Here is a 26,316-nt window from a genome sequence, read left to right on the forward strand (position 1 = left end):
CAGTAGGGATGAGGCCTGCTCAGATAATTGGGTAATGTGTCCAAAAAGTATTTCATTTAAGGTCAAAATGGTGCATAGATCCCAATGTATGAGTACTAGAGGCATGTCTGTTTCCATTCATGGGTTGAACGTGTACTATAAGTATAGATACAGTGACCTACAGTATTTCCTTAACCTGCCACCTCTAGAACTAGTGAGGTTGAGTGTCCAGCTCTTGACCTCGCCAGTACTAGAAGGGACAAGCCCTGACTTAGACAGTCCAAAGGATTTTCATTGTACGCAGAGGATTGATATAGATGGGCTTTGGTCACTTGTCACTTCACTGCACCTGACAAAGGGGGCGAAACCCAGAAACACTGTACGCACCTCTACTCTGCTATAAAAACTCATTTTGAGTCTTGGAATTACGAGTGTGGCAGAGTTGTCTCACAACCCTGCACTGGTTTCCTCACCTTACTAGTCCTAGAGGTGTTTGGTCCCGTGACAACTATGGTCCTAGAGGCAAAAATGAAAGGCTGCACCAACCTTACAACCTCTACATCTCGACGGGACCGGACAGATTGAATAACGCTAGAGTTGTCAAGCTCACCCTAATCACTAGAACCAGCCTGCCCCAAAAGGGCTACCTCTGCATCACTAGTCCTAGAGGTTTTTATGTTGCGCCGGCACCCGTTACATACTGTACCGTCTCTCCCCATCGCAGGTTTAAACGCTGCTGCTCAGTTCATTAAGATGCTAATTGATATAATAATATGCCTGAACCCCTGAGTTGACGATACAGCTGCCTGGAGGAGCTATGAATATCTCTGAGTCAGGCTAAGCTGACTTTAAATGCCGCAACAATAACCTCTTCACTGCCAGCTCTCCCCAAACTTCAGACTCAGGCCGTCTCCACGTAAATCCTGTCTCTCTCTCCCGCAGGTAGCAGGGAAGGGACAGAGGAAGCAGGGGACAGTGACAGAGTGTCGTATGTAGTAGGAGCAGAGAAGTCAGACGAGAAGGCGAGAATAGGGGGCAGAGAAAGGGGGCTGTGACAAAGACAGACGGGGCAATCACAGGGTGAGGGAGCAGAGGCGTCAGGGACCAGGGATTGTGACATAAGAAAGGGGCCCGCACTGTGAGAAAGAGCATGGCGGACAGAGACAGTGACAAAGTAGAAATGTACAGTCAGAGAGAGACGAGGGAAAGTACGGGAGTGCTGGAATTACGGGGGTCATTTAACCTGCTCAGTGCCCCTAATGGTGGGACTAAAGGTATGTATTTTGGGGTATAATGTCACTTCAATGCTCCTAATGCTGCGATTAACTATGTCTTTTGGGGTGTGATGTGTGATGTTATACGTAGCTCTTTTAGGGTCACCTGTGTCCTGCACCCCTCTGCCTCCTTTCCTGCCTTTATGTAGCCCCCCATAGAGGAGGGTTATAGAATGTTGGTGCTAAATGCTCATAGCCACGCAGACCTTCCCAGCACTGAGCGTGTTATTATTCTCCCCCCGCACCCCTCCTGCTTTTGCCGGGGGGAACATACGTTGCTGACAGCTTGTTCTGAGCCTGCGTTGGCGAAACAAACCTTTACTTTGATATTATTTTGGATTATTGACATATTTTTACGTCATTAGTCTCGGGAGATAAAGGTAGCCATGGAGGGTGCCTTGGTCATGTTTCTCCCCAATACCAATCACGGGGGCTTATAATAAACTTTTGCTTTATTTTACCGGGTTTTATAAAACTACTGTACATGCTGCTCAGATACAGGTTGTTGTATTGTATTGTATGTCTTATTTATATAGTGCCACTAATGTACATAGCGCTTCTGTTTGGCAATGACAGAATCTTAATTACTTAACGAACAGAGAACAAACAAAAAGAAAACTATTTACATTTTAAGACCTGCAAAGCGTCTAATTGCCAAAAGAGATAAGATAAAGAGTATCAAAAGGTATTTGGTTACTATGGAAACCTTACAAGTTTAACATAACTATTTGAACTTTTTTTAAAAGGCTCCAATCCCCAGCATTAAAGCATGTCACTGATAAATCCCACCATTGATCCACTTTAGAGGTTGAATTGCCATAAAGTAAAAGTATTGCTGCTGCGCTTTATTGCAGGAGTGCCCATATTGGACACCATTTTTAAAAAGATTGATGCTGTCTGTGTGTACAAAACGGGACAGCCCTTTCCAATAAATATTCCTTTTTATATAACAAATGTACACAAAGAGTATTCTAACTAAAATAGCAGCATCACCGTGTGGCTCTTCACACTCTAACACTTCAATCACGGTTTTCATTATAAGGCCTTGCCCCCGCTGCATGCTGCAGCGTCCGCTGTGGCGGACGCTGCGCTCACCAGAGCCCTCCCCGCAACGGCGCCGGGCCCGCTGCGAGGGGGGGCTGCAGCGCTCGCGCGAGAGCTACTCCTGCTCTCAATAGAATTGAGAGCAGGAACTCGCGTTGAGCGGCTAGGCACGCCCCCCGGCGGTTCAGCCAATGAGGGCGAACCTGCCGGGTGACGTCATGGCCGCGCCCCCGTCACTCCTCCGGCACGCCCCCCCCGGTCTCTGCTCCTGCAGTGAGCTGCAGACCGGGGAATCGCCGGAACGCGCAGCCGAAAGCGCGGGCGCGCATTAGAGCCCCGTGACCGGGGCCTTAGCCTTACTCCCCATCTGCCTCCTTAGATTTATACACTGTAGCATTACCCATTAGGCATACTAGGCACGTGCCATGGGGACCCCTAAATTAGCAGCCCGGCAGTCACTGTCTGACATACGCTCCCTCCTGTCGGTGCCAGGTTCCAACTTCTGCCCAACCAGAGGAGGGAGTTGCAAAGTTCCCGGACCTCACCCAAGGTAATTGTGTGAGAGAGAGGGGTGTCTCTTACCTTCTCTGTAGCGGCTCTCCTCCTGCAGCGTCGCACTGTCATGGCGACCCGATATCACATGATGCCGCAACTTCATGGCGCTGCAACTCTGTAGGAGGAGGGCCGCCTCGAAGAATGGCCACCAAAATCTTGGTGCCTACTGGTCAAGAGGGTCTTAATCCACCATTGGATTTATAGCACCGTAAGAAGGCACAATTCCTGATTATAAAGGCAATTTTCCTAAACCATTATGTTCCCTGTGTGCGTCAGCTTGGGGTTTGGGTGTAGTATAGGTCTACTTGACACTGTTTTTCCTAATTGGCCTGCAGAGTTCGTGGACCTCATTGGTCTCTTCTTCATGTGAACTAACACAGCACTGCTGGCAAAGGAGAAAGCCATGTACATAATAATGTAGTCTACAAAGAGCTGTTTTGATGGTCTATTTAATGTTTCAAACCTTAGTCTTATAGATCATTGTCTTTTCACATCTGAAAGTTTATTAAATGGGTGCATTAACTGCAAAGGGATTAGGAATAAAGGAAAATAGTAGCAGAGGCTCCGTGACAGAGGCTCCGTGACAGAGGCTCCGTGACAGAGGCTCCGTGACAGAGGCTCCCTGACAGAGGCTCCGTGAGAGAGCCAAAACGTTAACCTTTTGTAATAAATATTGTTTACTTTTTTAGCAAGTCCTGGAGTGCCTGCTACTATTTTCCTATATAACCATTTTTTGCTCCAGTTTTGCAGTTGGGAGACAGCTAAATAAACCTCTCCAACTTATCACATGAGATAAGATCTGTCTGCTACAACTAGGTCATGTATTGAAAGTCCCTCTCGCAGTGAAAGGGTTTAAGCTCTTTAGAGTGATACAATATAATATTCCTGAATCCCGAGATCCTTAGTGTATTGCACTAGATCAATAGCCAGAGAGATCCCCAAAGTTTAAATCCCCTAAATAACATCACGAGGCATTACAACACAGTAAAGTCTCTTAAAATCCATATGCAGCTCTGTCTATCAAGAATTATTATGCAACTGGAAGATGAAGAAACAGATAAAAATAACACACAATCTTCAGCGTTCAGATTCCAGCAGATGGTTTTTATAAGAATTTGGCTTGCATTAGTTTCTTTTATCTGTTATTTTTTTCCCTTTCCCAACAGTGAGACAAATGTTGATTCTCACCACGGGGACAGTCGGAGATCTAGATTTTGCTGTGGATCATCTTCTAGTGTTACAGAGACTGCTATTATCAAGATCTTGATGCTGGAAGAGAAAGGAGAGCAGTTACGGAGCTAAAAAATCTGCCGGCGTGAACATCCCACTTCTGACACCATCAGGAGCACTCTTATAGTTCTGCAAAGATCTGTTGATATCAGAATCTCCTGCCAATGTCAGTATCCCTTACTTTTACAATGCTACAGAGCCTCCGGATGTCTGGATTCCATTTCTGACACCTAGTGAAGTCCCTTTTCACTACATCAAAGACTTCCAGTATCAGGATACTGCTAACACCAACTGGAGAAAGACTGCAGCACTGAATAGACTATAGTACATAGATAAATATTCCACTCAACCACCACTTTTAGCTCTTCCCCCTTTGCATTACAGAACTGCTAGAGTCAGTTTTTCCACTGTTGCTGCTAGGCCTAGTGTTTTACAGTTTGCCAGCCTTCTAAAATATCAGCACAATATACACTGACATTTAAGTGTAGGGAAAGTGCCTACACAGAAAATGGGTTGTGATTTCTGACCTGCAGTGATGTCTCCAGAAGGGCAGCGAATGGTCGCCCGCAAGGGCCTGAGCGGTGGAGGAGTCTGAGCTGCACGTAAATCGATTCTGCCATCTGTCATCTGGGCGTTGATGATAAGAGTGGCCATGGATACGGTTCGTAGCAGGTAAGAACTCCTCCCCCTGCCAGCCAATCCCTTCTTTCAACCCACACTTGGTCTTTCTGTCCCGTTTCTTGGACCACCTTGTACCATCCATCCGTTTCTTGTACCTTGTCTATCCTTGTTTGATGGCCACCATTGTCATAGACTCACACCTGCCAACTAACTCCAGGTTAACACTGTGATAATGATCCAGTCCCGGTTTTGTATTTTCCATTTGATGGTCTGTTAGCAGCTTTGGTGTAATAGACTAAGATCTGAAGAAAGACCATCTTGGATGGCCCTCATCCCAATTACAGTGTTAACTTGGAGTTAGCCGTCAGGTTTTTTTTAACACTACTGATTAAATTGGGCTCCCCTCTGTCTGACCTCTTTGTGAAGCAATGTGATGTGACCATTCTGGCTAACAGTATTCACTACAGTTAGGAGGCAGCCATTTTTAATTTACGACACTGAAGGTTCCACTGAAGCTGAAGTCAGATGAGATTCATTACTAATCCTCCTCTCTGCTGCTTCTCCTAGAGAAGTGCAAACTTGTTCTCCTTCCTCCAATGGAAGAAGTACAAGACTGCTGAGTTGGACAGCTCTATGTTCAGCTCTGGGCACCCCCAGGTTCCCAAGACACTTACTAGTGTTTTTTAAAGGGGATTTAAATGGCTGTACCGATGATGTTGCGGCTTCCTATTGGCCCAGAGATTTGGCAGTCATTTCCACTGGAGGGAGATGTAAACTCGGTAACTTCACTGTTAAGTATCTAGAGAATCGGAGTGTCACGGGAGCTTAAAATAGTAGGGTTCTGCTCCTGGGGACACCCCGGTTCCCTTACTGTAAAAAAATGTGTGTGGTAAAGGTAGGGGTATTGTTGCTTTAATCATTTTTTCATACCGCACTTATACATTCTGTTGCATTTTCAGGTTGCCCACCTTTATAAGTGCAGTTCCACTTAAGCACACAAATGTTTTTAATGTCATTTGCTGCCTTAAATCAGCAATACAGGTTTCACTTTTTTTTTTTATTACAGGATTGAAGCAGGTGGTCTCCAGAGCCGAACCCATTCTGGGGACCCCCTGTGTCTAGAGACACTTACCTTTGTAGGGGGTGCTGGTATCTCTTCACGCGGGCTAATAGGAACCCACACCGGATGATGTCACAGCTTCCTATTGGCCCGCATGACATTTAAACGCCACCATTATGTTAGGCACACAGTTTCTCTGTCTGCAGGGATACCGGCATCCCCTACGGAGGAGGTACGTATCTCTGGAAGCAGGGGTTCCCTGGAGCTGAAAGTAACACAATTAATCTCCGGAGACCCCTACTTCAATCAATCAATATCTCTCTCTCTCTCTCCACATCATACATATATTTGTGTTAAAAGCAGCGCTACTGGCCAAATGTATTCAACAAAATACAAAAATACCAATGCTACATCCAATGTGACAGAAATACATAGTTACATACTTAAATGTTGGTATTCTCATGAATAAGGGTCATTTAGTTAAATCCTTTGGCCAAAGCGTTATAAGCCTGCAGCCACTTCACGGCATGACCAGTATTCAGGCTGACCATATGTCCCGTTTTGAACAGGACAGTCCCGTTTTTTCCCAATTTTCCAACCGTCCCGTCTTTTTAATAAAAATGTCACTTTTGTCCCGTTTTGATGGCCCCCTCCCCTTCCTGGTAGGGAAGGAGCGTTCTCCAGCGGTGTGACACGCTCCCCTCCCTCCCCCCCCCACCCGAGCCCGCTCCTGCACATGTGGGAGGTGCGCGCTCCCTCCTCTCTGAGCCCGCTCCTGGCTCCCGCCGCCACCACCGCCGCCATCTGGTAGAGGGGAGGGGGGAAATCATGTGGGGAGGAGCTGGTCAAGAGAAGCACATGTGTGGGGTAAGCAGTTGAGGTGGGGAACATGTGGAGAGAGGCACATGGGGAGAAGCTGGTGGGGAGAGGAGCATGTAGGTGAGAGGCAGGTGGAGAGGAGTGGGGGGGGGGAGAAGCAGGTGAGGAGTGGAGCATGTGGGGGAGAAACTGGTGGGGAGAGGGAGGGAGAGGGAGGGAGGGAGGGAAGGAGACAGGGAGGTAGAGGGAGGTAGAGGGAGATAGGGAGGTAGAGGGAGATAGGGAGGTAGAGGGAGATAGGGAGGGAGATAGGGAGATAGGGAGGGAGAGGGAGACAGGGGGAGAGAGGGAGACGGGGAGAGAGAGGGAGACGGGGAGAGAGAGGGAGACGGAGAGAGAGAGGGAGACGGGGAGAGAGAGGGTGACGGGGAGAGAGAGGGAGACGGGGAGGGAGACGGGGAGAGGAACACAGAGACGGAGATGGGGAGAGAGAGGGAGGGAGAGAAGGAGAAAGAGGGACAGGGAGAGAGGGAGACAGGGAGAGAGAGGGAGACAGGGAGAGGGAGGGAGACAGGGAGAGAGATGGAGACAGGGAGAGGGAGGGAGACAGGGAGAGGAACACAGAGACAGGGAGATGGGGAGAGAGAAAGAGGGAGACCGGTAGGGAGAAGGATAGAGAGAGAGTGAGAGACAGGGAGAGAGAGTGAGAGACAGGGAGACAGGGGGAGATAGGGAGACAGTGAGAGAGAGGGAGACAGGGAGAGAGAGGGAGATGGAGAGACAGGGAGAGAGAGGGAGACAGGGAGAGAGAGGGAGACAGGGCGAGAGAGGGAGACAGGGAGAGGGAGGGAGACAAGGAGAGGAACACAGAGACAGGGAGATGGGGAGAGAGAAAGAGGGAGACAGGTAGGGAGAGGGAGAGAGAGAGTGAGAGACAGGGAGAGAGAAAGTGAGAGACAGGGAGAGAGAGAGTGAGAGACAGGGGGAGAGAAGGAGACAGGCAGAGAGAGGGAGACGGGGAGAGAGGGAGAGAGACAGGGAGGGAGACCAGGAGAGGAACACAGAGACAGGGAGATGGGGTGAGAGAACGAGAGAGAGAAAGAGAGGGAGGGAGAGAGGCAGGGAGAGAGAGGGAGGGAGAGAGAGGGAGACAGGGAGAGGAACACAGAGACAGGGAGATGGGGAGAGAGAGCGAGAGAGAGAAAAAGAGGGAGGGAGAGAAACAGGGAGAGAGAGGGAGAGAGGGAGAGAGAGGGAGACAGGGAGAGGAACACAGAGACAGGGAGATAGGGAGAGAGAGGGAGACAGGGAGAGAGGGGGGAGACAGGAGAGGGAGACATGGAGGGAGAGAGAGAGAGAGAGAGAGAGGGAGGGGGACAGAGACAGGGAGAGAGGGAGGGAGGAACACGGAGATGGGGGAGAGAGAGAAAGAGAGGGAGACGGAGAGAGAGGGAGGGGGACAGAGGGAGGGAGGGGGACAGAGACAGGGAGATGGGGGAGAGAGAGAGAAAGAGAGGGATGGAGACAGGGAGGGAGTCAGGGAGAGGGAGAATTGTTAGCTCAATATGTTCATGTAATAAAACGTAAACCTAGGGAGGAGTCACCAACCTCCAAAACAACTGGTACCAGTTGTATATATATATATATATATATATATATATATATATATATATATATATATATATATATATATATATATATATATATATATATATATTTAAGAAAAAGGGACAGTGCAGGCTCCATAGTGTAAATACTAAAAGGTTTATTACCACAATGCTAAAATCAGGTCACACACATCAGTAGAATAAGCGCCTTGGACAAAAAGCTCTGGTATCCTGTGATTCTTCTGCCGGTACGGAGCTCAAAACTTGCGGTTAGAAGCGTGCACTAATCTTCCACATACACAGCCGGGTAGCTTCAGTAGTGTGCGTCCACAAAACGGTCCCCCGGCACAATGGTATCTGCACTTCCAATTCCGCATCCCCCTTCCGTAGTAGCAGGTAGAAGGTAAAGACAGGTACATGAATGTGTATATATATATATATATATATATATATACACATACATATATACGTGTGTAAATATTTTAATATGTATTTTCTATCACATTGGATGTAGCATTGGGTATTTCTAACTACGGCTTGGTTTAAAAAAAAGGATATTCCCTACCTTCGTGCAAATGCATGCAGTACCGCCGGCCGCCATCATTAGATTGGAGAGAAGATGTGGGGGAGGGAGCGAGTGAGCACACCTGACATACCTGGGATACATGATAATAGGAGTAATTTACTTTGCATCTCCTATCCCAGGTGTGATCCTTTTTGTGCACCGGGGTCTCCACGTGTTGTTTCAAGGTGGGTTTGAGAGCACATGGGACTCTAGCCAGACAGCACTGAGATCATGGAAACATGCCAAAGTGTTGGATTACCATGAAAATATAATAGCTTTGCAAAATGATAAAGAGCACATATGAGCACATTCACGTCTGAGATAGGTCCACCACCCTGCCTTACCCCATAATGGCACAACATACAAGTGCTTCCACTGCAACCAGGGATTCTGGGTAATTACATCCCATGAGCACACAATGTCACTTTTTGCATTTTATCCATTTGAACATGGTTTCTGCCTGCCATATAACACAGCTTTTCAGCACAGCCTGGGATAAAGAAGTGCAGTAACCTACTCACAAATAGCTTTTTGACCTTTTGGTTCTCATCAGTGAGGATGGTTACTGGCCTTGCAGTGTGAAACTGGTAGTGGCTACAAACCAGGTACTGTACACAAGTAAGGTGATTTAAAAATACTTTGAGTGTTGGACTCCGTTTTATCATTTAATTCACGAAAAATTGTTTCAATCACGTAGATTTAACCCAATAAACTGTCACTGCCATTTTGTCACTGTATAAATAGGCTACACAGCAGTCAAAGTGCCGTTAAAAAGTAGTGGTACTGAGAACAATTATTTTAATGAAGGGAACAAAGCTCCCATTTGTATAGAAAGTCCAACATAATAAGCAACGTTAGTTCTCCTATGACTACAAGGCAATTTGATTTATTTACACTCCTTGCATGCTTAATAATCAAATATGAAAAACATGGGGCAGGCAAGGGAGAGATAATACAGAGAAAAGGGCAATAAAACCCACCTGAAACTTGAGGTTATAAACATTTCCAGGGTAAACTTGGATTCTCGATCGGTCATAAGTCCCATTTGGTCCTAAGTGGGACTACAATTTTAAAGATGGCGATGCTGTCCGTCAAAACAAATGATGTGCATATAAAGGTGACCCTGTAGTGCTATGAATGGTGCTGCACCAACCCCCGGCACTGTAGGGGTAAAGAGGATGATCCTTATGAGTGTAACTGTGATGTCTTAAAGGGCAGTAAGGTCCCATCACCCTCGTCATAATTTGATCATGATGTCATCAGGGTGACATCACTCCACCACTCGGAGTGAGTCAGGAGTGCGTGGGCTCAGAGGTGTGAGGGGGGGGGGGGCAGAGGAGAAGGTGCAGTAGGGAGCCCCGCCGTGTCGCTGCCTGCAACTGATGCCGAAATTACAGCCCTGAGCTCCTGTTAGATGCCACTGAGGCTGCAGGTTGCCATAGCAACTGAGTTGCACTGAGTATGGAACAGTCACAGATGGTTCTTGATAAAGCCTCTGACCGCGAAAAATAGGATCTATGTTATACAAGATGTAGAGCACACGAGAGCTGTGAGCTTCCTATAGCAGGATGAGGCCCCCCCGAACAGTGCCTTGTCACACTGTGCCCCCCCAAACAGTGCCCTATCACAGTGTCCCCCCACTGAACAGTGCCCTGTCACACTGTGCCCCCCGAACAGTGCCCTATCACCTTGGTTTTAAAAGTCCTGTGGTTATGTTGTTATTAACCCCTTCACTCCTGGACTGGTTGCTGTTGGGCTGGAATAAAGTCTTACATCTTTACATCATGGATCAAAATTCAGGAATCACACTGGGGATACCTGTGGAGCCACAGTTATAGACTGGCCAAAGCTATCTTTAACATGTGGATCCAATACCCCTCGTGGGAACAAAACAACCCACGAATAGCCAACTTACCCACAGTTCATAAGACCGGTCAAAAGGGCTGTCCGGTGGGCAGGACGCATGGGTCTGGTTGACGCCCATGCCACTTAGCATACCTGGGCTACACCCATTTCTTGGCACCACTAAGTCTGATTTTTGACCCGGAGTGGTCACTAGCCTGACATCTGCTGTGCATCAGTATGTCAGTTTTGTATAATTTATGGGCCTGCTGGGTCTTTTCATAACTGACACTCTTTTAGACAGGAAGATGCTAATCAGCTCGATCTCTTTGAGGCTCCATCACAAAAATACCAAAGCTCATTCGCCCATATCACAGCTGTATGTCCAAGGAATTCCTGCTTGGACTTACAAGAAATAGCTCCTGCCTTACAGTTAAGATCTGGAGTTTTTACCCACTTTATTAAACAACATGTTACGTTTGTGTTATAACTGAACCACTACATGCGCATAAATATATTTTTTACACTGTATTTGCACCTCAAAAATCAGGTTTCTGGGTGCTTTCGTTCTAGAATTAGAATTTCTCATTGAAATGTCGGCTTCTAGACTGCCATCATGTATCGGTTAGAGTGTATGGCAAGCAATGCATCTTGTCTTTTACCCTCGCAGGCAGGGAATGGCCTGCAAATGGGGAATAAAAATGGCTGGGACAGGGCAACCACAGTAATGCATAGCAAATCAGGTATTAACCACTTCCTCCCCGTCACACCTCCCCCACTCAAGACGCAGGGACTGCCCTGCCACCCCGTCCGGTGGCTGGGCTGACCTGCCAGCTCTTGAAGTTAGTAAGTCCTGAGGGCTGTCCTGGCGGGAAAGGCCATCAGCATTATCATGCTCACTTCCCTTCTTGTGCTGGATGGTGAAGTTCCACTCCTGTAAGGCAAGACTCAAGCGCAAAAGTTTAGCATTTTCCCCCGACACACTCTGTAACCAACTCAAAGGATTGTGGTCAGCTATTACCGTGAAATGTCTGCCATACAAATAAGGCTGTAACTTCTTTAGAGCCCACACTATGGCCAGACACTCTTTCTCAATGGTGGCATATGCCACCTCTCTTGGCAGCAGTTTGCGGCTTAGATATACTACCGGATGCTCACCGCCTTCCTCCCCCACTTGGCTGAGTACAGCCCCAATGCCAAAGTCTGAGGCATCAGTCTGCACCAGGAACTTTTTTGCATAGTCTGGAGCGGCAAGTATAGGAGTGCTGGCTAGTGCAGTCTTTAATGCCTGAAACGAGACCTCACAGGCAGGAGACCAGACTACCAGCACAGACTGTCACTTCTGCGTCAAGTTAGTCAGGGGTTTGGCAATGGCGCTATACTGAGGGACAAACTTTCTGTAGTAGCCTGCGGTGCCTAGGAAAGCCATAACTTGCTTCTTTGTTTTGGGAACGGGCCACTGCACTATAGCTTCCACCTTAGCTGGTTCTGGCTTAAGATGCCAGCCACCCACCCTGTGCCCGCCACCCACCCTGTGCCCACCACCCACCCTGTGCCCGCCACCCTCAATGTGCCCTAGGTACAGTACTTTAGCCATCCCTACTAAGCACTTGGTGGGTTTCAACGTGAGTCCCGCTTCCCTAATCCTGGCTAGCACCGCAGCTACATGCACTAAGTGTGAGTGCCACGAATTACTAAAGACAGCAATGTCGTCCAAGTATGCCCTTGCAAACCCTTGCATACCCTCCAGCAAGTGATTGACCAGGCGTTGAAATGTAGCCGGTGCATTTTTCATCCCGAATGGCATCACTAGAAATTCATAGAGGCCACTTGGGGTAATAAATGCAGACTTCCCTCTAGCCTCCAGGGTCAAAGGGATCTGCCAGTACCCTTTACTGAGATCCATAGTCGTCAGATACCTTGCCCCCGCAAGTTCATCTAACAACTCATCCATGCGGGACATGGGGTAGGCATCTGACACCGTGCCCGCATTGAGCTGCCGGTAGTCCACACAGAACCGGGTGGTTCCGTCCTTCTTAGGCACCAGGACTTCCGGACAAGCCCAGCATCTCTTCTACCTCCCTCTCTATACTGCCCTTCACCTCTGCTGACACTCTATAAGCGTGCTTATGCAGAGGTCTCAGATCCCCTGTCAGCACTGGGTGATCTGCAATGTGTGTCTTCCCTGGCTTGTCTGAGAACAAAGCCCTATACTTCTCTAGCATAGCCCTGGCTTCTGCTCTCTGCCTGACACTCAGCTGAGCCCCTATCTCCACCTGCTCTACGGTACCCCCCTGCCTAGCCTCCCCCAGGAGATCAGGCAGAGCATTGCTCGCCGGACCCCCATTGGTGGGCTGCAAATTGCCAGCACCGACGCCACACTCAGTGCTATGTACTCCTTCAGTATGTTGATGTGATAAGTCTTATTTCTCCCTGTCTCAGCATCTACCTGTACAACATAGTTGCACTCGTTCATCTTTCGCAGTACCGGATACGGTCCCAACCAGGCAGCCATTCATTTGTTCTCCCGAATGGGCTTGAAAACAAGTACGTGCTGTCCTGGGATGAACTCTCTGCTACGGGCATTCTGATCATACCAAGTCTTCTGCTTGGTCTGAGCAGCCCTAAGGTTGTCCTGTGCCAACCCCATGAGCACCTCTAACCGGTTTCTGAGATCTATCACATACTGAAGCACAGAAGCATCAGTAGTGGTAGTCTCCCCTTCCCATCCCTCACGGAATAGGTCCAGAGGTCCCCGTACCCTGCGACCATATAGTAGCTCAAAGGGAGAGAAGCCTGTAGATTCTTGCGGTACCTCTCGGTAGGCAAACAGCAAGTGCTGCAGGTGAATCTCTCAGTCTTTTCCCTCCGCCTCTATAAATGTCCGCAGCATCTGCTTCAGGGTACCATTGAACCTCTCACATAGTCCGTTGGTTTGGGGGTGGTAAGGGGTCGTGCGCTGGTGCTTCACCCCGCACGCATCCCATCACTCATGAACTGCGACCCCTGATCGGTTTGGATCTCACTAGGGAAACCTACCCTAGAAAAAATGGCTAACAGAGCTTTAGCTACTGCCCTAGCATCAATACTGGCAAGCGCTACCGCCTCAGGGTACCGGGGGGCAAAATCCACCACCGTGAGAATGTAGCGCTTTCCTGACCAGCTGGGAACCATGAGGGGTCCCACGAGGTCCATAGCTACCCGCTGAAAGGGTTGCCCTATTACCGGTAACGGGTTCAGGGGTGCCTTCACACGGTCAACCGCCTTACCTACTCGCTGGCAGGTGCCACAGGAGCGGCAGAACTCTGCCGCCTCACTGGATGCCCCCGGCCAGTAGTAACGTTGCAACAGCCGGGCTCACGTCCTAGCGACCACTTGATGCCCCGCTAGAGGAATGGAGTGGGCTACCTGCAACAACTGTTGCCCATACTCCCGGGGTACCACTTGCTGTCTCTTCCCCGTCCATACCTCATCTAACCCTGTGGTCCCTTGCTCTCTATATAGGAGCCCGCGGTGCCACAAGAAGTAATCAAACCCCTTGCTTGGCTTAGACTCGGACACCCGCAGTGTCATGCCCTCCAAGCTGGGATCAGATAGCACAGCATCCCTAAACTGGGCACCTACAGTAGCGACATACTTTATTACACTAAATGCCGGCGGCATGCCGGGATCTGCCCCAGCTGCCGCCAGTAATAAACGCGCGCCGCCGCGTTTCCCCCACTCACCCCCCCTCCTCATCGCGCGCAATTTACCCCCCCTTCCGGACCCCGAACCCGGCTTCTGCTCTGCCCCTCTGCTTCCCCGCACCCCCGCTTACCTTAATTTCATCTCCAGGGGTGTCGGGGAAGCCTGGGGAAGCCGGGGAAGACGGGGAAGCCGGGCGCGCATGTGACTGTGACGTCACAGTGCGCCGCCACGCGCCGCGGCTACCCGCTTCCCAGCCGCATACAGCCAGCGGCTTTTGCTCGAATAAGAGCTACCGCTGCTGTAACTCTGGCCACACCCCGGTCACATCTGAGTCAGGGGGACAGGGAACACGTACAGGGAACAGTAAGTCAGTGTCAGAAAGCGACTGAGTCTGGCTTACCTGTCTGGTCTCTGCAGAGACTACTGGAACTGTCGGTCCCAAATGCAGGGGGACAAGGGCTGGTTCTGCTGCGATCCTTGCTGACTGGCTCCTGGTGATCGCTGCAACAGGCACCAGCTCAGTGGTAAAAACACAGGTAACGTGTCCTAGGTCGTTACCCAGCAAGACCTCGGCATCTAACCCAGGCAAAAACCCCACCTCCCTCATGCCACGTCCGGCACCCCAGTCCAAAAATACCCGGGCAACCTGGAGTGACCGCGGTCCTCCGTCTGGCATGGTCACTTGCATCCTGGTGCCCGGGAGCAAATCCTCTGGCTGCACAATATCAGGTTGAACCAGAGTCACGGTGGCACCGGAGTCTAGCAAGCCGTCCGCCTGCCGGTCTCCGATGGTCACCTTCCGCAGATGTTTCTGCCTGACATCGTTGGGCTATATCCCGATTGGAGCAACCTGATGTCTCCCACTCTCCGCTGCTGGTCCCGAGGTGGCAAGTGCAGTCTCTCCACTGGGCATCCCTCTGTGGGCTGGTTCCACAGCTGTACTTGGCTCCTCTGTGTGTGCCAGTCACACACGGGCGACCAGCCTCGCCGCTGGTGAGCGTTGCCTCTGATGGGGTCCCTTGGACCGGTCCCGGTCCAGACAATCTGGTCTGAGATGTCCAAATTTATTGCAGGAATAACACCGCCTCTCATGCTTGAACTCTGCAGCCTTGGCTGTGCTGTTTGCTGCCGAAGGCTGGTGTGTCCACGGAGGGGTAGTCTTAGCGCCCTGGGCCACACGGCCCGCTCCTTTGGGTGCTACAGGGTCCTTCATTGCAACTCGGCTGGCCACATACTCATCTGCCATTTTCACTGCATCCTCATAGGTCTGAGGTTTATGGTCATAGACCCATGCCCTCACATCTGCGGGAAGCTGCTGCAGCAGCTGCTCTTGAAAGAATAAGTCCAGAATAATTTTGTAACCCCATTCCCCTCCACCCACTGAGTTCCGTGCAAAACCATCCTACCGGCATAGGTGCTGTATGACTCTCCAGGGAGTACTACCCCCGTCCAGAACTTGCCTCTGTAAGATTCTGGGGTCAGGGCATACTGGGTTAGCAGCTTGCTTTTCACATGACCGTAATCATCGGCATCCACGCGTGCAATACCCATCACAGTCCGTTTGGCCTAGCCAGATAACAGTGGTCGCAGTCTGACCACCCAGTCCCTCCTTGGAATTTGGAACCGGGAACACTGCGTCTCGAAGTCATTCAAGAACGCATCAAGGTCATCTGTGCCATCCACGAACTTGCTGAAGCTGTGATGATCCGCCCGGGAAAGACCTTGTTCCCTGTTTGCAAGGTAGGAGTTGTGGGTTCTTCCGAGCATTGCTGTCAGGAGCTGTACCCGCTCCGCAGTGCTATCACCCGTTCCCCATGTAGCTAGAAGTGCAGTGAGCCCAGGGACGGCACGCTAGGCAGCTGCAGCTGCTACCTCGTCCGCAACCCCTGGCGCCAAGCCACCCAAGACCAGGGGGTCACTAGCACTCTCCTCATGTCCTTACAGCCCCAGAGCTGGAGGGACCTCTTGCACTCTGGGCTGAATAGCAACTGCCAACACAGCAGTTACAGGGACTTGCCCCTCTGGTAGTACCCTGCGGTCCTCATGATGCTCCAAATCCTCCTCCAGTTGTGCCTTCGACCGCCCATCTGTCGGTAAGCCATACCCCGCACATTTCTCCACGACTTTCTCTCTGGTCCAAGACCTTAACCTTCCTGAGCGATCGGTCATGGTGCCTTTGGGGTATGGGTGAAGGGAACAGTGAAGTTTCTCATGCTCTTTAGAAGTGTGTGTCAGTTGCTACTTGTCTGAGGAGCTCGCAAGCTACAAGGTCCTCGCTATATTACAGAGCCCGCAGGAAACTGCAATAAAGGTTCAATCAGTATCCCACCAGTTGCCACCAGTTTTTTAAAAGCCTGTCACGATGACACCAACTTTTATCAACACATTTATATTTCTGGGTACTTGATTGAACAGAACAAGTTGCAAAATAAATTGTGATTTATTTCCTTAATAGACAAACACACGACATCTGCAGAATACACTGAAAACAACACTCACTGGGATAAGGGAACAAAATAAATTGTCCTTGGAACGAAAGAAATTGTCCTTTGCTTGCAAGCGCCAGAAATGTAACCTTGGTTTTAAAAGTCCTGTGGTTATGTTGTTATTAACCCCTTCACTCCTGGACTGGTTGCTGCTGGGCTGTAAACAAACATCTTTACATCATGGATTAAAATTCAGGAATCACACTGGGGATACCTGGGGAGCCACAGTTATAGACTGGTCAAAGATATCTTTAACATGTGGATCCAATCCCCCTCGTGGGAACAAAACAACCCACGAATAGCCAACTTACCCACAGTTCATAAGACCGGTCAAAAGGGCTGTCCGGTGGGCAGGGCGCATGGGTCTGGTTGACGCCCATGCCACTTAGCATACCTGGGCTACACCCATTTCTTGGCACCACTAAGTCTGATTTTTGACCCGAAGGGGTCACTAGCCTGACATCTGCTGTTTTCATAACTGACACTCTTTTAGACAGGAAGATGCTAATCAGCTCGATCTCTTTGAGGCTCCATCACAAAAATACCGAAGCTCATTCACCTATATCACAGCTGTATGTCCAAGGAATTCCTGCTTGGACTTACAAGAAATAGCTCCTGCCTTACATTTAAGATCTGGAGTTTTTACCCACTTTATTAAACAACATGTTACGTTTGTGTTATAACTGAACCACTACATGCGCATAAATATAATTTTTACACTGTATTTGTACCTCAAAAATCAGGTTTCTGGGTGCTTTCGTTCTAGAATTAGTATTTCCCATTGAAATGCCGGCTTCTAGACTGCCATCATGTGTCAATTAGAGGGTATGGCAAGCAATGCATCTTGTCTTTTACCCTCGCAGGCAGGGAATGGCCTGCAAATGGGGAATAAAAATGGCTGGGACAGGGCAACCACAATAATGCATAGCAAATCGGGTATTAACCCCTTCCTCCCCGTCACACAGTGCCCTGCCACAGTGTCCCCCCGAACAGTGCCCTGGCACACTGTGCCCCCCCCCCGAACAGTGCCCTGCCACAGTGTGTCCCCCGAACAGTGCCCTGGCACACTGTGCCCCCCCCCCCCCCCCGAATAGTGCCCTGCCACAGTGTGTCCCCCGAACATTGCCCTGTCACATTGTGCCCCCCCCAACAGTGCCCTGTCACACTGTGCCCCCCCTGAACAGCGCCCTGCCACAGTGTCCCCCCCGAACATTGCCCTGTCACATTGTGCCCCCCCGAACATTGCCCTGTCACATTGTGCCCCCCCGAACAGTGCCCTGTCACATTGTGCCCCCCCGAACAGTGCCCTGTCACATTGTGCCCCCCCGAACATTGCCCTGTCAATTGTGCCCTCCCGAACAGTGCCCTGTCAAACTGTGTCCCCCGAACAGTGCCCTATCACAGTAACCCCAGAGTGACCCCATCAAACAGTGCCCTATCACAGTGTCCCCCCCGAACAGTGCTCTATCACAGTGTTCCCCCCTGAACAGTGCTCTATCACAGTGTGACCCCCGAACAGTGCCCTATCACAATGTGACCCCCCGAACAGTGCCCTATCACAGTGTCCCCCCGAACAGTACCCTATCAGTGTCCCCCCCGAACAGTGCCCTATCACAATGCCCCCCGAACAGTGCCCTATCATAGTGACCCCTTCAAACAGTGCCCTGTCACAATGCCCCCCCAAACAGAGCCCTATCACAGTGTGACCCCCGAACAGTACCCTATCAGTGTCCCCCCCGAACAGTGCCCTATCACAGTGTCCTCCCCGAACAGTGCCCTATCACAATGTCCACCCCGAACAGTGCCCTATCACAGTGTTCCCCCGAACAGTGCCCTATCACAGTGCCTCCCCCCGAACAGTGCTCTATCACAGTGTGACCCCCCAAACAGTGCCCTATCACAGGGACCCCCGAACAGTGCCCTATCACAGTGTGTCCCCCGAACAGTGCTTTATCACTGTGTCCCCCCCCGAACAGTGCTCTATTACAGTGTCCCCCCCGAACAGTGCTCTATTACAGTGTCCCCCTCGAACAGTGCTCTATTACAGTGTCCCCCCCGAACAGTGCCCTATCACAGGGTGACCCCCCGAACACTGCCCTATCACAGTGTGTCCCACGAACAGTTCTCTATCACAGTGTGACCCCCCGAACAGTGCCCTATCACAGTGTCCCCTCCGAACAGTACCCTATCACAGTGTGTCCCCCGAACAGTGCCCTATCACAATGCCCCCCGAACAGTGCCCTATCATAGTGACCCCCTCAAAGAGTGCCCTGTCACAATGCCCCCCCAAACAGTGCTCTATCACAGTGTGACCCCCGAACAGTGCCCTACCACAGTGTGACCCCCCGAACATTGCCCTTTCAGTGTCCCCCCCGAACAGTGCCCTATCACTGTGTGACCCAGCAAACAGTGCTCTATCACAGTGTGCCCCCCTGAACAGTGCCCTATCACAGTGACCCCCCTGAACAGTGCCCTATCACAGTGACCCACTCAAACAGTGCCGTGTCACAATGCCCCCCCAAACAGTGCCCATCACAGTGTGACCCCCGAACAGTGCCCTATCAGTGTCCCCCCCAAACAGTGCCCTATCACAGTGTCCCCCCCGAACTTTGCTCTATCACAGTGTGCCCCCCAAAACAGTGCCCTGTCACACTGTGACCCCCAAACACTGCCCTATCACAGTGTGTCCCCCGAACAGTGCCCTATTAGTGTGTGTCCCCCGAACAGTGCTCTATCACATTGTGCCCCCCCGAACAGTGCCCTGTCACAATGCCCCCCCAAAAGTGCTCTATCACATTGTGCCCCCCCGAACAGTACCCTATCACAGTGTCCCCCGAACAGTGCCCTATCACAGTGTGCCCCCCCGAACAGTGCCCTGTCACAATGCCCTCCCAAATAGTGCCCTATCAGTGTGTGTCCCCCGAACAGTGCCCTGTCACAATGCCCCCCCCGAACATTGCCTTATCACAGTGACACCAGAATGACCCCCTGAAACAGTGCCCTATCACAGTGCCCCCCCGAACAGTGCCCTATCACAGTGCCCCCACGAACAGTGTCCTATCACAATGCCCCCGAACAGTGTCCTATCACAATGTGACTCCCAAACAGTGCTCTATCACAGCGTGACCCCCCGAACAGTGCCCTGTCACAGTGTCCCCCCGACCAGTGCCCTATCACAGTGTGACCCCCGAACATTGCCCTTTCAGTGTCCCCCCGAACAGTGCCCTATCACAGTGTGACCCTCCGAACATTGCCCTTTCAGTGTCCCCCCCGACCAGTGCCCTATCACAGTGTGACCCCCCGAACATTGCCCTTTCAGTGTGTCCCCCGAACAGTGCCCTATCACAGTGTGCCCCCCGAACATTGCCCTACCACAATGTGACCCCCCCGAACATTGCCCTTTCAGTGTCCCCCCCGAACAGTGCCCTATCACAGTGACCCACTCAAACAGTGCCCTGTCACAATGACCCCCCCAAACAGTGCCCTATCACAGTGTGACCCCCGAACAGTGCCCTATCAGTGTCCCCCCCGAACAATGCTCTATCACAGTGTGCCCCCCAAAAAAGTGCCCTGTCACACTGTGACCCCCAAACACTGCCCTACCACAATGCCCCCCCCGAGCAGTGCTCTATCACATTGTGCCCCCCCGAACAGTGCCCTGTCACAATGCCCCCCCAAACAGTGCCCTATCACAGTGTCCCCCCGAAACAGTGCCCTATCACAGTTTGACCCCCGAACAGTGCCCTACCAGTGTCCCCCCCGAACAGTGCCCTCTCACAGTGTCCCCCCCGAACAGTGCTCAATCACAGTGTGCCCCCCCGAACAGTTCTCTATCTTAGTGTGTCCCCCGAACAGTGCCTTATCACAGTGTGACCCCCCGAAACAGTGCTCTATCACAGCGTGACCCCCGGAACAGTGCTCTGTCACAGTGTGACCCCCCGAACAGTGCCCTATCATAGTGTGCCCCCCGAACAGTGCCCTACCACAGTGTGACACCCCGAACATTGCCCTATCACAGTGTGACCCCCGAACAATGCTCTATCACAGTGTGACCCCCGAACAGTGCCCTGTCACAATGTGACCCCCCGAACAGTGCCCTATCACAATGTGACCCCCTGAACCATGCCTTATCACAGTGTGACACCCCCCAAACAGTGCTCTATCACAGCGTGACCCCCGAACAGTGCCCTGTCACAGTGTCCCCCCGACCAGTGCCCTATCATAGTGTGTGTGTCCCGAACAGTGCCCTATCATAGTGTGTGTGTGTCCCGAACATTGCCCTATCACAGTGTGGCCCCCGAACATTGCCCTACCACAGTGTGACCCCCCGAACATTGCCCTTTCAGTGTCCCCCCCGAACAGTGCCCTATCACTGTGTGACCCAGCAAACAGTGCCCTATCACAGTGTCCTCCGAACAGTGCCCTATCAGTGTGTCCCCCCCGAACAGTGCCCTATCAGTGTGTCCCCCCCCGAACAGTGCCCTATCACAGTGTGTGTGTCCTGAACAGTGCCCTATCAGTGTCCCCCCTGAACAGTGCCCTGTCACAATGCCCCCCCCCGAACATTGCCTTATCACAGTGTGCCCCGAACAGTGCCCTATCACACTGTGACCCACCCGAACAGTGCCCTATGACAATGCCCCCCGAACAGTTCTCTATCTTAGTGTGTCCCCCGAACAGTGCCCTGTCACAATGTGACCCCCCCGAACAGTGCCCTATAACAATGTGACCCCCTGAACAGTGCCTTATCACAGTGTGACCCCCCAAACAGTGCTCTATCACAGCGTGACCCCTCGAACAGTGCCCTGTCACAGTGTCCCCCCGACCAGTGCCCTAACACCGTGTGTGTCCCGAACAGTGCCCTATCACAGTGTGTGCCCCCCGAATATTGCCCTATCACAGTGTACCCCCCGAACATTGCCCAACCACAGTGTGACCCCCCGAACATTGCCCTTTCAGTGTGACCCAGCAAACAGTGCTCTATCACAGTGTACCCCCTGAACAGTGCCCTATCACAGTGTGCCCCCCAAAACAGTGCCCTATCACAGTGTCCCCCGAACAGTGCCCTATCACAGTGTCCCCCCCAAAACAGTGCCCTATCACAGTGTGTCCCCCGAACAGTGCCCTACCACAATGCCCCCCCCCGAACAGTGCTCTATCACAGTGTGCCCCCGAACAGTGCCCTATCACAGTGTGCCCCCCGAACAGTGCCCTATCATGGTGACCCCCAAACAGTGCCCTATCACAATGCCCCCCCCCCCCCGAACAGCGCCCTATCACACTGTGACACCCAAACAGTGCCCTATGACAGTGTCCCCCACTGAGCGTGCCCTATCACAGTGTGTCCCCCAAACAGTTCTCTATCTTAGTGTGTCCCCCAAACAGTGCTCTATCACAGCGTGACCCCCCGAACAGTTCTCTATCTTAGTGTGTCCCCCAAACAGTGCCCTGTCACAGTGTCCCCCCGACCAGTGCCCTAGCATAGTGTGTGTGTCCCGAACAGTGCCTTATCATAGTGTGCCCACCGAACATTGCCCTACCACAGTGTGACCCCCCGAACAGTGCCCTACCACAGTGTGACCCTACGAACAGTGCCCTTTCAGTGTCCCCCCCCCGAACAGTACCCTATCACAGTGTGTCCCCCCGAACAGTGCCCTGTCACAATGCCTCCCCCTGAACATTGCCTTATCACAGTGACCTCAGAGTGACCCCCTGAAACAGTGCCCTATCACAGTGTGCCCCTGAACAGTGCCCTATCACAGTGACTCCCCCCCCCCCGAACAGTGCTCTATCACACTATGACGCCCAAACAGTGCCCTATGACAGTGTACCCAACTGAACAGTGCCCTATCACAATGCCCCCGAACAGTGCCCTATCACAATGTGACTCCCAAACAGTGCCCTATCACAGTGTCCCACCCGAACAGTGCTCTATCACAATGTGACTCCCAAACAGTGCCCTATCACAGTGTCCCCCCCAAACAGTGCCCTATCACAGTGTGACCCCCCCGAACAGTGCCCTATCACAGTGTGACTCCCCCGAACAGTGCCCTATCACAGTGTGTCCCCCGAACAGTTCTCTATCTTAGTGTGTCCCCAGAACAGTGCCCTGTCATAATGGGACCCCCCTTAACAGTGCTTTATCACAGTGTGACCCCCCAAACAGTGCTTTATCACAGCGTAACCCCCCGAACAGTGCCCTGTCACAGTGTCCCCCCGACCAGTGCCCTATCATAGTGTGTGTGTCCCGAACAGTGCCCTGTCACAGTGTGCCCCCCGAACATTGCCCTACCACAGTGTGACCCACCGAACATTGCCCTTTCAGTGCCCCCCCGAACAGTGCCCAATCACTGTGTGACCCAGCAAACAGTGCTCTATCACAGTGTGCCCCCCTGAACAGTGCCCTATCACTGTGACCCCCCTGAATAGTACGCTATCACAGTGACCAACCTGAACAGTGCCCTATCACAGTGACCCCTCTGAACATTGCCCTATCACAGTGACCCACTCAAACAGTGCCCTGTCACAATGCCCCCCCCCCAAACTGTGCCCTATCTGTGTCCCCCCCAAACAGTGCCCTATTACAGTGTGACCCCTCCGAACAGTGCCCTGTCACAGTGTGTCCCCCTGAACAGTGCCCTATCACTGTGTGCCCCCCAAACAGTGCCTTATCACAGTGTGACCCCCCGAATAGTGCCCTATCATAATGCCCCCCCCAACAGTGCCCTATCACAGTGTGCCCACAAACAGTGCCCTATCACAGTGTGACCCCCTGAACAGTGCTCTATCAGTGTGTGTGTCCCCGAACAGTGCCTTGTCACACTGTGCCCCCCCAAACAGTGCCCTATCACATTGTGACTCCCTGAACAGTGACCTGCCACAGTGTGACCCCCCGAACAATGCCCTATCACAGTGTCCCCCCGAACAGTGCCCTATCACTGTGGGAACCCCCCGAACAGTGCCCTGTCACAGTGCCCCCCCCAACAGTGCCCTATCACTGTGTGCCCCCCCAAACAGTGCCCTATCACTGTGTGCCCCCCCAAACAGTGCCCTATCACAGTGTGACCCCCCGAATAGTGCCCTATCACAGTGTGCCCCCCCAATAGTGCCCTGTCACAATGTGCCGCCCCAAACAGTGTCCTCTCACAGTGTGACAGCCCACAGCAGTTTCCTGTCATAGTGTTCAACTATCAGTCAACCATCACTGCTTATGATGTGATCTTTGTGGTATCATAGTGTGAACACAGTAGTATCACATAGTCCAGGTTTGATATTGCAGCAGGGGCTCCAAATCTAATTGTACAACACCGTCCCCAAAATAAAATAACCTGCATCCTCTCTCTCACCCCATTTAACTATTTGTCTCTCCGTCTCTCCTCCAGTAGGTACAGCATCGTGTCCACGGATGAGGAAGGCCTCCATCTCCCCTCTCTGGGCCTTAACGGTTACTGGGCATCCTCACTCCACCACCCCCACTCACGGCGGAAACGGCGCAACCGGTTCGTGAAGAAGAATGGTCAGTGCAACGTCTTTTTTGCCAACCTCAGCAACAAGTCTCAGCGCTATATGGCGGACATCTTCACCACGTGTGTCGACACCCGCTGGCGCTACGTGCTGCTCATCTTCTCCGCAGCCTTCCTGGCCTCCTGGCTCTTCTTCGCCTTCCTCTTCTGGTGCATTGCCTTTTTCCATGGGGATCTGGGAATTGGTGGGGGTGTTGTAGGTGGGGGTAGACCAGGGCCACCCAAGCCTTGCTTAATGCACGTGAACAGCTTTGTGGAGGCCTTCCTCTTTTCCGTAGAAACGCAGACTACTATCGGCTATGGATTCCGTTGTGTGACTGATGAGTGCCCACTAGCCATACTTGCTGTGGTGGCCCAGTCTATCCTCGGCTGCCTCATCGACTCATTCATGATTGGGACAATTATGGCCAAGATGGCCCGTCCCAAGAAACGGGCCCAGACGCTGCTCTTTAGCCACCATGCCGTCATTGCCCTGAGAGACGGAAAGCTCTGCCTGATGTGGAGAGTGGGCAATCTGCGCAAAAGTCACATTGTGGAAGCCCACGTACGGGCTCAGTTGATCAGACCCTATGTGACCCAAGAGGGCGAATATCTGCCTGTTGACCAGAAAGATCTGAATGTGGGATACGACAGTGGGCTGGATCGCATCTTCCTGGTCTCCCCCATCATCATCGTTCATGAGATTGACGAGGAGAGCCCATTCTACTCCATGGGCAAGGAGCAGCTGGATGGCGAGGACTTTGAGATTGTGGTCATTCTAGAAGGGATGGTGGAAGCCACTGCCATGACCACGCAAGCCCGAAGCTCCTACCTGGCTAGCGAGATCCGCTGGGGACAGCGGTTTGAGCCTGTCGTGTTCGAGGAAAAAAAACACTACAAAGTGGACTACTCACACTTCCACAAGACCTACCAGGTGCCAGGTACCCCTGTGTGCAGTGCCCGCGAGCTGCATGAGAGTCGGATTACTGCCCTGCCCTCACCCAGCGCCTTCTGCTACGAGAATGAGCTGGCCCTTCTCAGCCAGGATGAGGATGACGAGGAAGAAGCAGTCGGTGGAGTGGCAGATGAAGGCGTCATCCACGTCATGGGGAGCCACCTAGAGCTGGATCGTCTCCAGGCCTCCATCGCATTAGATAACATTTCGTATCGTAGAGAGTCGGCCATATGACCGGGGTGATTAAGTGCTGACATTGCTTCCCCACAGCAGGTACTGGTCTTCTCTGGTGGTATACTTACATGTCTGTCTGCAGACTTCAGCCCCATAAAAAAAAATCAAGACCCGTCAACTTACAAAAAAAAATGCTGTATTGAACATCTTTTGTTGACTTCTACAGAAAGATGCTTTTGCTCTTTACAATGCTCTGTGCATTGGATGTACAAGACATTTCTCTGATGGTAACGCCGGGTGACAGAAGGGAACCTATAGGGGGGTCAATCAGTGTGTATAAATCTTTTGTATAGAAAGAAACAGGAAATAAAATATGAATCTGTGCTCTTCCAAACCTCACATATATAATGAACTTTCTTATTACAATTACTTAATCGCCATCTGGTTATTAAGGGAATGAGGATAGTGGGTGCTCCAATAGTTCTGGAATGCAATATAGAATGTCATTGAATAAAACATATGAGTATAACTATTGCATGGAGTGGGTATAGTGATGTGTGAGTATCCAGTGTAGAATAATAACAGTCTCTCCTGAAGGAAACAGTCAAAAATGATAAAAAAAAATCCCCTTGCTGTAACCTCATTGGAGAAAAACATAAAAAAACCACTGGAAATAATAAATGTCAAAAACACACAATAAATTCAGAATTGTTTTCTTCTTGAAAGGAATCTTACCCACTCCTAGAGCCTCAATGAGTATACTTGTGGTGTGTCCAGCCGCTGATAGAGTTATCCAGATAACAACAAAAAAAGGAGATAGCAGCGCACTGCCCAGGGTGCCAGGTGATATATAAATGAAAATGTATTGAATAAACAGCATCACCCAAAGGAGGTGTAGGTCCTCCTATGTGTTTCG

At 51.3% G+C, this 26,316-nt stretch overlaps 1 protein-coding gene across 3 annotated transcripts in view; it reads left to right on the forward strand.

The window, feature by feature from the left end:
* The window catches only part of KCNJ4 (potassium inwardly rectifying channel subfamily J member 4), a 72,485-nt gene extending 46,686 nt beyond the window's left edge, over positions 1 to 25,799 (forward strand). For all 3 annotated transcript variants that reach the window (XM_075573673.1, XM_075573674.1, XM_075573675.1), the window contains exons 2-3: positions 4,019 to 4,754; positions 24,152 to 25,799. In XM_075573673.1, coding sequence (XP_075429788.1) covers positions 4,720 to 4,754; positions 24,152 to 25,460 — 1,344 coding nt within the window. In that variant the 5' untranslated portion in view covers positions 4,019 to 4,719 and the 3' untranslated portion in view covers positions 25,461 to 25,799. The remainder of the gene's footprint in view (positions 1 to 4,018; positions 4,755 to 24,151) is intronic.
* The last annotated feature ends 517 nt before the right edge of the window (positions 25,800 to 26,316 follow it).

This window comes from Ascaphus truei, chromosome 17 (assembly GCF_040206685.1).
Source record: "Ascaphus truei isolate aAscTru1 chromosome 17, aAscTru1.hap1, whole genome shotgun sequence".
Taxonomy (NCBI): domain Eukaryota; kingdom Metazoa; phylum Chordata; class Amphibia; order Anura; family Ascaphidae; genus Ascaphus; species Ascaphus truei.